We start from the raw sequence: 14382 nt of genomic DNA, 5'->3' as shown, positions 1-14382 counted from the left end.
AATTTACAACACCAGCAGGAAATGTTAATTAAAAAATACAACAAAGATAATAATGTACCAGATGCAATGTAACTGACAACATTAAGTCAAAAATTATCTGAGAAGTTTCAGGATAACTTGAATAAACTAGGCACAACAGTTATTCAGTTAATATTACAACAATTTGGGGTTATACTTAGGAAATCCAGGGCTACCTTGTCTTTTAGGTCTTTTTCTTCAATATTTTGAACATATTTAATCATATTATGAATGACTGGATCCAACATGGGCTGTAAAATGAAGGAATACTAATTTAGCATCCTAGAGAGAAAAATATACTTGTAAGGTCTTCATACTACAATATTTCCATCCTTTTAGAAGGGAAAATTGATTGGGAGCCAGTATAGTGCAAACTGCAGCAAGTCAGTAAAAATTATAATCCTATAAGTACTTCCCATTCATATAAGAGACAGCCTATTCCTCTTATGCTCATTTTGGCTAGCACCATCATAAACATAGCTATGTCAACATTGGTCAAGGTACCTGAAATCATCTCTATGCAGATCTGGATTTATCCTCACACAACTGTAATAATTCTATTACTATTAAAAAGAAATAAAAATCCAAACTCTATCTACTGCATCATTATTCAAAGTTAATTACCTGTACCACTGAAGAATTTAGATACTCAGCACAAACTCCCAAAGGTTGAACCAATGAAGAGACTGCCTAGAAGAAGAAATATTTAAAAACAAACAGAATACTCCCTACATAAATGCTTCACAAATAGGTATGTGATAAACATGTTAAACAATATAGTATGTCTAAAATGAACTAATGAATAACCAGGTCCAATATAGCGATATCTGATAAAATAACAAATACAATCCACTGGTAATGCAACCATAAAGTTTTATACCAGCAACTGAGAGTTGAACATATGGTAAAAATACCACTGAAATTATATTTGACTTATCCAATACTGGTATTCCTTTATTTCTATAATACCAGAAAGCTCAGAGACATTTACCTATAATAAACTACAATTAGCATAACCAAATACATTTAACTTACCCCAAGTTCAATGTCTTCTGAATGAAGTTTAGACTGAATTGCAGAAAATCCTCCTAATTCTGCAAACTAAACAAAATCCAAATTGATAGAAAGTAGAAAAAAAATTAAGTACATAGACATGCCCATATATATATACTAATTTAAATTTTCAATCACTAAATAAATAATCATGACATAAGTACAAATAAACCTAGTCTGAAATATCTCAAAAAGATAGAATACTGTAACATTTATTTCATGCTATTGTTTCCTGATAGTAAAAGAATAGGGCTTCCTGGATTACTTCAATAAGAGAGGGAAAAACTCAAACTCATCATATTCATATTTCATAAGAAATGAAAACCAATATTAGTTCTGCTTCAGTGTATACCTTTTTTCCTGAAAACTTTATTAGCTCACTTGAAATATCACAGTAAAATATCTCAGACACCAAATACATTGTATAGGGTGATTATTGGCACATAACTACAACATAACTTTCTTTCTATATATCCTGGATAAAAGTTTGACGAACTTTCCACTTTTTCTATTTTTATATGCTCTTTAGGGTGAGAATGTTATTTTTTTTTAAAAAAAATATTAAAGTTCTATATAGTTACACATGATACAGATTAGACAGTATTTTTATTTACTTACCCTATTCACTAAGTCTACTAGCCATCCATGTGGTTCCTGTATAATTGAGAATACATTTTAAATTTTGGAATTTTAACTGTGTGTTTTCTGAATCTAAATTACTTCTTGTATTAGAGATCATTGCAAATGCAAAACATGATTCTCAGAAAGAATTATCTGAAAAAGGCACCTAAAGAGCTAAAGAACTATTCATTTTTCTCAACATAAACCATCCACCAGGACAACATTTGATTCTAGATTTACCATTTCAAAAATAACAATAGCTCATCATGAAGCACCATGTTAAAAACTATTACTTTTAAATCTGAAAACACTATTTGATTATAAAAAAATTCAAAGCTATACAAATATCAAAAAGTTCCATTCTGGAAGCTTGATTTAATGACATTAAAAATAAAAGAAAACTATATTGTTTTTTTCAAGCCATATTAAAAAAAAGATTGCATTGCTGTAGTATGATTGTCATGACAGGTAGTCCTCAACTTATGATCACAATTGAGCTCAAAATTTCTGTTGCTAAATGAGACATTTGCTAAGTGAATTTTACCCCATTTTATGACCTTTCTTGTCACAACTGTTAAGTGAATCACTGCAGTTAAGTTAGTGACATGGTTGTAATGGGGCTTCTCCATTGACTTTGCTTGTCAGAAGATCACAAAAGGTGATCAACCCGTCATAAATAGAAGTCAATTGCCAAGCATCTGGATTTTGATCACGTGACCATGGGGATGCTGCAAGGTCATGTGAAAAATGGTCATGTCACTTTTTTCAGTGCTATTGTAACTTTGAATGGTCATTAAATAAATTGTTGTGTCAAGGACTATCTGTATTAAATATAGCTTAAGGAGATACTTCATTAATATTGTCTAGTTTCTTGAAAAATACTATAAAATTGTAACCTAGAAAAGGCTACAAAAACCTGTTGCATTCTTAAAATGTAAAAATCTTGCCATATATATCTCAAACAATGTGCATAAGTGCTGTCTGTTAAATAACTATACATTTTATATTTACCTTTTGGAAAGCAGAAATAGGAGAAATAGCATATAGATTCCCTTCCCCAAATACTTCTGTCCAGTTCCTTTGGCACATTTTCATTCGGTTTTTGAAATGATACTCATTGTCAGGATTAAAAGCCTTAATAAAAGAATATGATGAAAAACAAAACCTCAGTCAACATAGTGAATTAATATTAAAGTGAATTAACAGAATGCCTATTTTAAGATCTAAGTTTTAATGTACTTTACAACAATTTCTTAAGATCATTTTATCATACTCTACGATTATGTTTAACTTTTTAATACTAAAACAATCTTAAACATATTGCACATAGAAAAGTATATAGAAAAATATTTTATACCAGCATACATTTTGTCAATATAAGTATTGTTAGACAGCAATTCTACACAATGTATTTTTTTCATTTTCATTTTCATTTTTGAAGAAGTTAGACTAAACATGGGGTTGTATGTCACTAAGCATGTGCTGCAACATTGTTGGCAAATAACGCTAATTTAGTTAAATAACAAACTGAACATTTATATTCAGCTATTTATCTGCACTCTGAGATATATAAACAGCATAGTGAGCAAAGATTGCCTCAGTGAACATGAGTAAGAAAATATACCCCCACCAAACTTTGAAGTCTGGGATGAACTAAAATTATACTGTTGAAAGGAAGGAAGTGGAAGTGGACACATCCCTGTGTCTTTCGTGCATAAGAAAGATAAATTAGAAGAAAAGTCCTCTGTATCTGTTACTCAAGAGAGGGAAAATGTAGGGCTGGATAATCTAAAACTAAACTACTACCGGTAAACTGTTTTAATAGAAACAGAGCCTCGCCATAGGAATCATGAAGGTTTTTCTCTCACCTTTCCAACAAGTTCCAACCTTTCCAACAAGTTCTCTCTCTCTCTCCTCCCCCCTCTCTCCCCCCTCTCTGTGTGCATGCACATGTTCAATAAAGACATTTGTCTCCATTTTGTTGACTAGACAAATGGATCTTGACCACCAGTTTTAAAAAAAAAATCAAGAATTTGTCAGGAACTGAAAAATCTACATACTGGTACTGCTCTGTTAACCAAGTCTTAAATTTTACTAGCAAATAATATTGTGAAATAAAATTAATCTTTTCATATTTTTAAAGCAAAGGAAAATGTGCTTTGGGACATAGTGACATAATCAGGAAAACTATGATGTAAAATATTAGCCTTTTGGGGAAAGTGGAGATGGTTCAAAATAAAAATGATGATCTTACATTGCAGAAGGTTTTTTACCATCAAAATAACAAAGTAGCAAATCACTTAAAAATAACCCTTTTTTGCCACCAAATTTGTATAGCTTTCTGTAGCGTGGGAGAGGTGCTCTGGGACCCAAAATGGGGGCTGAAGACTATATTGGCTATGGGTTGTTTACTTTTGCTGTATATAACTATGTAAATTAAATCCTGTTCATCTTAAAAGTTGAAATACTATGCATAGGAACCTGAGTGTTATTATTAAAACTTTTATGTAATACTTCCCTTTAGAAATTGAAGTTCTTTATCTAAGCAAATCTTACAGCAGCACTGCAGAATAGGTAGCCGTTATTGCATTGAAAATAAAAAACTGTGTCTAAAAATAGTTAGTACAATAGCATAAATTTGTCCTTTTTCAAAATAGTAATAATCACGATCAGAGTATATCTGCAAAGAAGTCTCAGAAGCAACAAATATCTATTAATATCTATATCTGTGAATCTATCCAGTACAACTTGGAAGCAGTCATACATATTTGATTACTAATTTAAAAAAATCAAATATTCAGCATGCTATGCTGTATTTTTTTTTAATTCTGTGACTTCATTTTTGACTGTAAACAAAACAAATAATCCAGTATGTAGGAGAAATGTCAGTGCACTGATCTGGACAGCTTGCCGAGCAATCAATTATCCTGACTACTGTTTAGAAAGCAAATGACAGCTTGCAAGCATGCAGTCTTTGATTCAGTTCACCTCTGCTGGGAAATGGAAGTGGACAAGACAGAATTAAGGGTGTCAATTTAGAGATAATGGCATATCAGTTAGTATAAGCCAAAATAACAGGTTTAACCACTTTTAAGTTATTATTTCTGATTATATAATTTGGGTTGATCAAATCTGTTAATTTAGAAATTACATTAAACCACAGTTAAAAGCTTACTTTACCACAGTTTCATATGATGTCTCACTTGGGCCCTTAATGTAAAACACTAATATTTGCAGGCTGAGCAGCCTCAGAGAGATGTAGTAGTTATAATACCATTGTAAGTACAGATAGAAGTCCAACAGGAATAGGATCTTGTTTCACTCTCTCTGCAGCCAGATCTACTAATAACATCAACATATTGTAGATTCCTTCATGGATTTCAGTACCCCATTTATGAACTGCACTTGATGTCAGCAGCTGTAAAGAAGCAGAGTCTATGTTAATACATCTTTCTATATACTACCAAAACTCTTGCGGTCATGACCTTCAACTGGGTGAAACCATGCATTGTAGTTCAACAGTTTTTCAACCAAAGTATCTCAAATGGGGCGTTGACTTACCTGAACGCCTTTTCTCAGCACGGAGATGGATAATCCACGCAGTGGGTTGAGACTGTATTCCTGGCCAATCAGATCAGTCAGCCAAAGTTGCCACGCCCCGTCTTGGACCATGATCCTCCAGTCTTGACTCGAGCGCAGCCATTGACTGACAGTAAGACGTTTTGGCTCCACTAAATATACCCTATTATTCTAGTCTATAAGGGTGGGTGTGGATTATCCATCTCCGTGCTGAGAAAAGGCGTTCAGGTAAGTCAACGCCCCTTCTCCAGCACTGGAGATGGATAATCCACGCAGTGGGACATACCAAAGCCTATTGTCCCTTGGGTTGGGGAATAGACTGGTCCCGTGTGTAACTTTGGTCTAGCACCTGCTGGAGAACCCTCCTACCGAAGGAGGCCTCTGCAGAGGAGTACCTGTCGATTTTGTAATGACGAATGAATGGAGAGGGCGAGGCCCAAGTGGCTGCCCTGCATACCTCTTCAATAGAAGCCTGCATGGCCCATGCTGCTGAGGTGGCAGCACTCCTTGTGGAATGGGCCGTGATATGCTTGGGGACTTGCAAGGACTCCGCCTGGTATGCCCCCGTGATGCATGCCCTAATCCACCTACCGATGGTAGAGGACGAGACCTTCCGGCCCCTAGTAGCAGGGTTGAAGGATATGAAAAGCGCTTCCGAGCGTCGGAATTCCGCTGTGCGTGAAATGTAATGTCTTAGTGCCCTGCGTACGTCCAAGGTGTGCCATTGTTGCTCCAGGGGATGAGCTGGGTTTGGACAGAAGTCTGGTAGGACTATTTCCTGTGATCTGTGAAAAAGGGAGTTGACCTTTGGAATGAATGAAGGGTCTATTCTTAGGACTACCTTGTCCCTGTGAAAATGGCACAGGTCCTTCCTCATTGAGAGAGAAGCTAACTCGGATATCCGCCGAGCTGACGTGATGGCTACCAAGAATGCTACCTTATGGGTCAGATAGCGAATGTCACATGTTTTGAGTGGTTCGAAGGCGCTCTGGTAAGAGCTTGTAGTACTCGTGGTAGTTCCCACGATGGATACCTATGCACGGTTGGCGGTCTGATGTTTGCAGCCCCCTTGAGGAAGGATCGTATTAAGGGATGCTTGCCCAAGGATTCACCGGGGCTGGCAGAAAGTATAGTTGAGAGGGCGGCGATTTGCCTGCGCAGTGTGTTTGGCGAGAGGTCCCTCTCTAGGCCATCTAGTAAAAATTCTAGGATCTTGGGAATTGTGATCCCTTCGAGTAACAATTCCTGTTTAGAGCACCATGATTGGAAGCTTCTCCACGTGGCCTCGTAGATACGGTTCGTGGAGGGGCGCCTTGATGCCTGTATGACCCTAATTACACCTGTGAGCAAGCCCCCTTGGCTAAAATTGACCGTTCAAGAGCCAGACGGCTAGTTGTAGCCATTGTGGCTCTGGGTGGGAGATCTCCCCCTGCTTGAGGGAGATCCTCTCCGGAGGAATCCGCCATGGATTCGTGCGGGAGAGACTCCTCAAGTCTGCGAACCAAGGTCTCCTTGGCCAATAAGGGGCCACAAGGATTACCTCGGCCCTTTCCCGCAGAATCTTGCGTACTACCGCCGGAAGGAGAGGTAAGGGTGGAAACGCGTACAGGAGCCCCCTTGGCCATGGGCTCCGTAACGCGTCCGTCTGCTCTGCTCCCTTGGATGGGAATCGGGAGAAGAAGCGAGTTAGGTGGGCATTGGAAGGAGAGGCAAAAAGGTCCACCTGGGGAAGCCCGAAGCGGTGACAGACCTCCCTGAAGATCATCGGGTGTAGTTGCCACTCCGAGTGATCTATTGTTGATCTGCTCAACAGATCTGCTTGGATGTTTGCCTCCCCCGATATGTGGTCGGCCTTTATGGAGGCCAGATTTTGTTCCGCCCAGGACCCCAGTAGGAGGGCCTCGGCCGAGAGCGAGCGAGAGTGTGTGCCCCCCTGACGGTTTATGTGGGCCTTGGCTGTCACGTTGTCCGTCAGGACCAGTACGTGCCTGCCTTTTATGCTGCTGTGAAAATGCCTTAAAGCTAGGTGAATAGCCCGCAGCTCGAGCCAGTTTATGTTGTGTCGGAGATCCACCGCTGACCAGCGGCCCTGTGTCCACTTGGTCCCCAAGTGGCCTCCCCAGCCGAATAAGCTCGCATCGGTTGTGACTACTACTCTGTCTGGTTCCCTGAAGGGGGACCCCCTGAGGAGAGCTGGAGATAGCCACCACCTGAGGGAGTGTCGTACTCTCAGAGGTATGCCTACCCTCTTCCGGGATGCACTGATTTGTTGTCTCTGAAACGGGAGCATGAACCATTGAAGTTCTCTTGAGTGCAGCCTTGCCCAAGGAACTATTGCTATGGTCGATATCATCTTCCCTCGCAGCTGGGAGAGGCAGACCAGCGTCACTGACTGACCGCGGCTTACCTGTTTTACGGCTTTCTTTATGCTGCTGAGGCGTTCCTGTGATAGGTACACCTTGCATTCCTTTGTGTCTATGACCGCTCCCAGGTGGAGTATTCTCGTAGTTGGGGTTAGATGGCTCTTTGGAAAGTTCACCGAGAAGCCATGGTCCTGCAGCATTTTTATCACTAACTTTAGGTCCGCCCGAGACTGCTGGGCGGACGATGACTGGATTAGAATATCGTCCAGGTAGCACTGGACTCGGACTGGTACGTTTCTTAGTTGTGCTGCCAGAACCGCCAGAATCTTGGTGAACACCCTGGGCGCTGATGACAGGCCGAATGGAAGTGCCCTGTATTGAAAATGGTGCCCCCTGTAGGCAAACCGTAGAAAGCGGCGGTGAGCCAGAGCGATAGGGATGTGCAAGTATGCCTCCGTGAGGTCGATCGATGCCAGAAAATCCCCTTTCCTTACGCTTCCAAGGATGGAGCGTAGTGTCTGCATTTTGAATTTGCGGTATTTTATGTAGAAATTTAGCCTTTTCAAATCCAAAAAGGCTCTCCAACCCCCCGAGGGTTTTGGGACCACGAAGAGGATAGAATAAAACCCCTGGTCTCTCTGGTTCATAGGCACCGGCTCTACGGCCCGGATGTTTAGAAGGTGCTGAACGGCCTCGTTCATGAGCCTTCTCTTTGTTGGGTTTGTGGGACAGGGGCACGGGCGGAAGCGGTTCGGGGGCTTTGAGAGACATTCTAGATATAGACCATGACGTATGGTGTTCCTGACCCATACGTCCGTGGTGGTCTCTTCCCACTGGGGAGCAAACCCTGCTAGTCTGCCCCCTATGGGAAGGTCTGGGCGGGCGTCATCTGGTACGGCGGAAGGGGCGGTTGTTCCCCCGAAAGGGCCGTCTTCCCTGTGTTTGCCTATGTCTTGTGTTCTGTCTGTCCCCCTGTCTTTCCCTATCCGGTCTAGCTTGGAAGGGTTGGGAATTTTGAAAGTAGTTGACCCTGGCTTCCGTACGAAAGGAGTGTTTCCTTCCCCAGGAGCCGGGTCTCTTGTCCTGCCTTTTAAGCATGTGTTTAAGGACCTTGCGCTTGTCCTTGTTCTCTGTCAGGTATGGCGTTAGTGCCTCACCAAACAGCTTTGCCCCTTGGTACGGAGCCGAAGCCAATTTCCACTTGGATTTGGTATCCGCCTGCCAGTTCTTTAGACAGAGGATGCGCCTGCTCGTGTTGTTTGCCGCCATTGCCTTGGCTGAAAACTTGGTCGCTAACAGTGTTGCGTCCGACGCATATTCCGTGGCCGCTACCATTTTGCTGAGTTCCTGATGAGTGCGTATATCTTCCATGGGAACCCGGCCCTGTAGCTCACGGAGCCAACAAAGTGTGGCTCTGGTGAAAAAGGACGCGGAGGTAGACGCCCTGGTAGCCCAAGCTATTGCCTGGTGCGTTCTCCTGTAGTTGGACTCACTCTTTTGGTCCTCGGCTTTAAGAGCCTCAGCAAAATCTCCTGATATGGCCGTGTCCGAGATCAGGGGACCTATGGGTTCGTCCACCACCGGCACCTCCAATGTTCCCTCTAGCTCCCTTGCTACGTTAAATAGCTTCCTCTCCGCATTGCTAGGAAGCGGTAGGGAGGTTGGCGCTGCCCACTGTTTCCGTATTGTGTTTAGGAACATGGTCGGGCATGGTATGCGGTGTTGAGTGGTTACCTTTTCGGCGAACGTCGGCTCAGCCTCCGTGTCAACTGTGACAGGCTCCGCTGGTGTCCCATGCCCCAGATGGGCTGTGGCCTCAGCCTTGCACAGAATAGTAACAAAAAGAGAAGGGTTAAACAGGCCGCTGAAGGACGGCCCTTGAGGTGAGGTGTCCTCCTCCTCCTCAGACATTTGAATCCCTTGTGACGTACCGGGCTGGTCCAGGTAAGCTTCCTCAGAGACCGACGAGTCTGAGACGGAGGAGAGGTCCTGATGGTCCTCCGTTTCCTCCCGATGCCTCGTTCTAAGTCCTAAAGACTTGGCTTTTGAAGTTTGAGCCCTGGCCTCAAATGCACGGTCCACTGCCTGTGCTATTAGGGTAGCTAGCAGATCCCCCGTCAATGCAGGAGGAGGGACCATTGCCTGCGACCCTGCAGGTGCTGTGGTTAGCATGGTCCTCGGGGTTTCCTGTAACCTCCGTGGGGAGGGGGATCGGGAGAGCGATGAGAATTCGCCTATCCCACCCTCTGCTTGGGACTGTGATGAGCTCCCTAATGACCAAATGGCCCGTGGGGATGAAGGGAGACCCAGCGGTAGATCAGGACCTATTCCCCCATTCTGCCTATTTTCAATTCTGGCCTTTTTCTGGGCTCTGTCGAACTCTTTTTCTAGGGCTTGGTGTCTTCTGATTGCCTGTTTGTCAGCCTTCTTTGATGACTTCCTTGCAGCCTTTCTAGGGGCTGCAGAGGATTCTGAATCCTCTGAAGCAGGTGCTCCAGAGGATGAAGGCGGGGCTCCAGTGGAGGGAATGATTGCTTCCTCCAGTCTCCACTAACGCTGGGCCGCGATAGGGGGGACCCAGGTAGTAGGAGAGCTCCAACTTTGAGTAAGGACAGGCGCACTACTGGGGGCGTCTGGAACTCAGGAGCAGACTCTGCCAAATTGTCAGAGTTAGTCACTGTGCACGGATAAGAACAGGCACGCTAATGGGAATGCATGGAACCCGGCTTGACTATGGTGGGTAAGGACAGGCACGCGACTGGGGATGCCTGGAACCCACCACTAAATCCAGAGGCGTACGGGCCACTAATGGGGGACCCGAAGTCTGGAAGGAGCCAAAGGCACCTAAACACAGTTAGTTATGAAAGGTTCTTATTTACTTTAGGTAGAAGACACCAAGTCCTGGAACCAGTAGCTATATGTCTGATTTGAATGTCTCTGAATGACTAATAGATGCTTTAGTACCCCAGTACTGCTTGCCTATTATTCACTCCAGCGGCTGAACCTAGCTTTCTTAAGGAACTTTAACTCCCCTGTTTGGACAAAAAATATGGCCGCCGCTGCCAGGAAACTACTGCGCATGTGTTAACAAGGCTGCCTATGCCACGTGCGGTTGTAACAAAGAGCTGCGCGTGCTTCCAGCTGTGCAGACAATGGCGCCTCGTTTAAAAAATCCTGAGCAGCCTGGAGTGAAAAGACTGCTCCTTCGCACGCCAGCTGTTTCCCTTAATCAATCTCCCTCCCAGCATGCGTCCCCTTTGTCCTCCGCTTCCCTTGCTAACTGCTTGCCTTTCTGTCTTTTTTTTTTGTTTTTTGTTTGTTTGTTTGTTTTAAACGCGAGGGGTTGCCCGAGCCTCCCCGTTTGTTTAAGGCGGCTGCTGGCTGCTGGAAGGTGGCTGGGGTTGGTTAGGGAGGGGAGTTAGGGATTTCCCCCTTTTAAGTGGGGGAGGTTTCCCCTGTAGGAATCTGACTTCCTGAGTTTTACAATTTAGCAAGGAAATTTTTGAGTGGTCAATTAAATTGAATTAAATTATCTCTAATTAACTTTTAAACTAAGCAATTTCAGCTACTAGAAAAAATCCCCCCTAATGGAGAGGAACTATACCTGCCCAGGAGCCAAAAGTTGTAGATGTCTCTTCATGGCAAGATCAGTCAAGACTGGAGGATCATGGTCCAAGACGGGGCGTGGCAACTTTGGCTGACTGATCTGATTGGCCAGGAATACAGTCTCAACCCACTGCGTGGATTATCCATCTCCAGTGCTGGAGAAGGGCTAAATTACAGAATATATCCAAAATCCATGATCCGTGACTCCAGAGGAAATGAAATTTGGAAAGCTGTAGCTGCTTCAGTGCTACTCCCGTGTTCATGTGATCATTTGCAATATTCCTTGATATTTCCCAGCCATTTGTGCAGTCCCTCTCTTCCTCTCCCACCTAGCAGCTGCCTGCTGGGAAGGAAAGGAAGGAAGGGAGGGTGGAAAATACAAGGAAGGAGACAGAGATAGGGATGGACAGCAAACAAAGTTAATAAAATAAATAAAAAAGAGAAGATGGCAGGGGCAGAGAGGAAAGGGAGAAATGAGGGAGGGAGGGAGGGAGGGAGGGAGGGAGGGAGGGAGAGGGAAAAAGAAAGATTTCCAATGGTCACTGCCAGCTCCCCACAAGGACATTCAATTTAATAAATCCTAACTAGAAAAGACATGGGTGTTTTTTCATCCAACACTGTTCCAGAATGAAAGCAATTCAGCTTTGACTAACTCCAATTCCAGCTATAGCAATTCAAATTTGATTTTTCTTTTTGCATTTACCTTTTTAAAAGCTTCAGGCATACATCTCTCCATAAATCTCCTGCAATTTTCATCAGAATCAGAAAGTCCTTATTTAAAAAAGAAAAAAGAAGTTAGAATTCAAACTACTCCATAACTGAGAAATATAAGAATGAATAAGAGTAGAAAGGTATACTAATATAACAAAAAAATATCGATGAAATAAATATGGTATATTTCTAGAAGATAGCAGAGTGCTATTGATGCTTTCTAAATCTTAATATATTTGGTGCTAGTTGAGTTGTTGCAGACATATTCCAAGACTTAATGAATATAAATTGTTGTTCAATTCATTCATTTCAATTTCAAAGCACTGAAACAGAAAATAAGGTGGTATATACAAAGAGATTTAAAAGAGAACCAAGATCAAAACACCTGAAATTTTGAATCATTGAGGTTATTTATTCATTTATTCATTCACTTATTTTTTGGTATTTTATAGTTAAACTCCAGGATAATGATATACCATATTTACTAAAAGAGAGAAAAGCTTAGATAATGATATATCATAAGACAATGATTATATTTACCTAAATTTAAGATGACCCCCTTAAGGAAGAGTAGACAGAAAAAACAACAAAAACAAACACAACATGCCCAGTTTCTTCTGCACAGTTCTGCCCCTCCCAATATATGTGTGCATATGTCGTTACATGAGTATAGATAGCAACATATTCCTATCTACATAACTTCAAGTCTCAGATGGCAAGTTCATGACAAAAAAATAAGTGAATTAGTAATGTCTGCAAAATAAATTATCCATTTATAAATAATTCATCTCATTTATAAAAAAAACATTATCTCTCTCTCGCATACACACCACACTCAGAAATGGATATTATACAGATATACAAACATTTATCTCATTCCTCTCTCAAAAGAGAAAGAGGTGGAGAGAGAGAACCAGATATGGAATAAGGGTAGAAATGTAAACACAGAACTGGAGATGAAACAAGAGGAAGAAGTAATTGGACAAAGAAAGGGAAAAGAGACAGAAATGCTGTTGAAAAAAGGGTTAAAGATTAATCTTTGGAATACAGGTAGTCCTTGACTTACAATCAAAAACTGAGAATTTCTCAGTTGTTAAATGAGACATTTGTTAAGTGAGTTTTGCCCCATTTTTATGAACTTTCTTGCCACAGTTGTTAAGTGAATCGCTGCAGTTGATAAGTTAGTAACCTGATTATTAAGTAAATCTAGTTTCCCCATTGACTTTGCTTGTCAGAAGGTCGCAAAAGGTGATCCCATGATCTTGGGACACAGTAATGGTCATAAATGTGAACCCTCTGCCAAGCATCTGAATTTTGATCACATGACCGTGGGGAGGCTGCAAAGGTCCTAACTGTGAAAAACGGTCACAAGTCACATTTTTCAGTGCTGTTGTAACTTTGAATGATAATTACATGAACTGTTGTAAGTCTAGGACTACCTGTAACTTTAAAATGTATCCCATATCCACTACTTTTTTTTTACATCCAGTTGCACCTTTGCCTATTGACATTACTTCCCCCATCCCTCCAATTCAGACAATTATAATAATTTCTGAACAAACTACATACAGTATTCAGTATTCACCATTTTCTCAAATACCTACAAATAAGTAAAATTATTCTTTGAAATTTGAGTTCCGCATTGTCACATATCATCCAATAGTTACTACATACATGTTAAGTTTCAGTGGTACAGAACTTATGTTCACAGAACTTGGGTTTAGCAGTTGAACACAACTACAGTACTATTTTAAAACAAATATGGTCACTCAGCACCCACAAGAACTTCTGTATTCTTAAGTGGCAACTCAGCACACATCTCCAGGTTCAATTATTTCCAAGGCTTATAAAATAAGATCCCACCTGTGTATTCTCCTACCTGTAATAGCAATTTTGACTGCTATATGATGACATATATGCTGACATTTTTTTCAGTTTCCTAGGGGGATAAATTCCTAGCCAAATGAGAGATATTTCATAAAAAAATGGTGTGGTTGTTAGTTTTAGGAGCTAGGTTTTATTCTTGATTTAATAATTCGGAAGAGGAACCAACAAAGAATACTAGTTGATTCATACTGCTAAACAAACCATAGAGCCATGATTGATGGTTTAGCCATTCATAATGGCAGAGGAAGCTAAACAAAAGGACTATCATGAACTCTATGGTTACTTGGAATCTGGATAAGCCAAATTCTCAAAAATTCAGGTTTATTGTTATGTGAACATAGTCAATAACAGATAAAGCTGTGTTCAGTGTGAATACTTATTTGCATAAGTCACAGTCTGTCACAGTCTATGCCAGAAGGATGAGCTAATTTGCAAATATGCTGCTTCATACCTGCTAGGTCTATCCATTAGCAGGTGGAGCTACTAAAGCACAATAGGTGGTTGGTTAGACAATTTTAGCACAACAGGATTCTAACTTGTGCCT

The 14382-nt window shown here is 41.5% G+C and overlaps 1 protein-coding gene across 3 annotated transcripts in view; it reads right to left on the bottom strand.

Annotated features, from left to right (window-relative positions):
* The window catches only part of USP24 (ubiquitin specific peptidase 24), an 87138-nt gene that overhangs the window by 59529 nt on the left and 13227 nt on the right, over nucleotides 1-14382 (bottom strand). For all 3 annotated transcript variants that reach the window (XM_039320024.1, XM_039320022.1, XM_039320023.1), the window contains exons 3-9: nucleotides 11944-12011; nucleotides 4967-5110; nucleotides 2704-2826; nucleotides 1690-1725; nucleotides 1054-1119; nucleotides 643-708; nucleotides 195-269 (exon numbers count right to left, since the gene is read on the bottom strand). In XM_039320024.1, coding sequence (XP_039175958.1) covers nucleotides 195-269; nucleotides 643-708; nucleotides 1054-1119; nucleotides 1690-1725; nucleotides 2704-2826; nucleotides 4967-5110; nucleotides 11944-12011 — 578 coding nt within the window. The remainder of the gene's footprint in view (nucleotides 1-194; nucleotides 270-642; nucleotides 709-1053; nucleotides 1120-1689; nucleotides 1726-2703; nucleotides 2827-4966; nucleotides 5111-11943; nucleotides 12012-14382) is intronic.

This window comes from Crotalus tigris, unplaced genomic scaffold (assembly GCF_016545835.1).
Source record: "Crotalus tigris isolate CLP2741 ecotype Arizona unplaced genomic scaffold, ASM1654583v1 scf7180000023617.9722795, whole genome shotgun sequence".
Lineage (NCBI taxonomy): Eukaryota > Metazoa > Chordata > Lepidosauria > Squamata > Viperidae > Crotalus > Crotalus tigris.
Note: the sequence above shows the minus strand (reverse complement) of the source record. Positions and strands in the feature narration are given on the sequence as shown.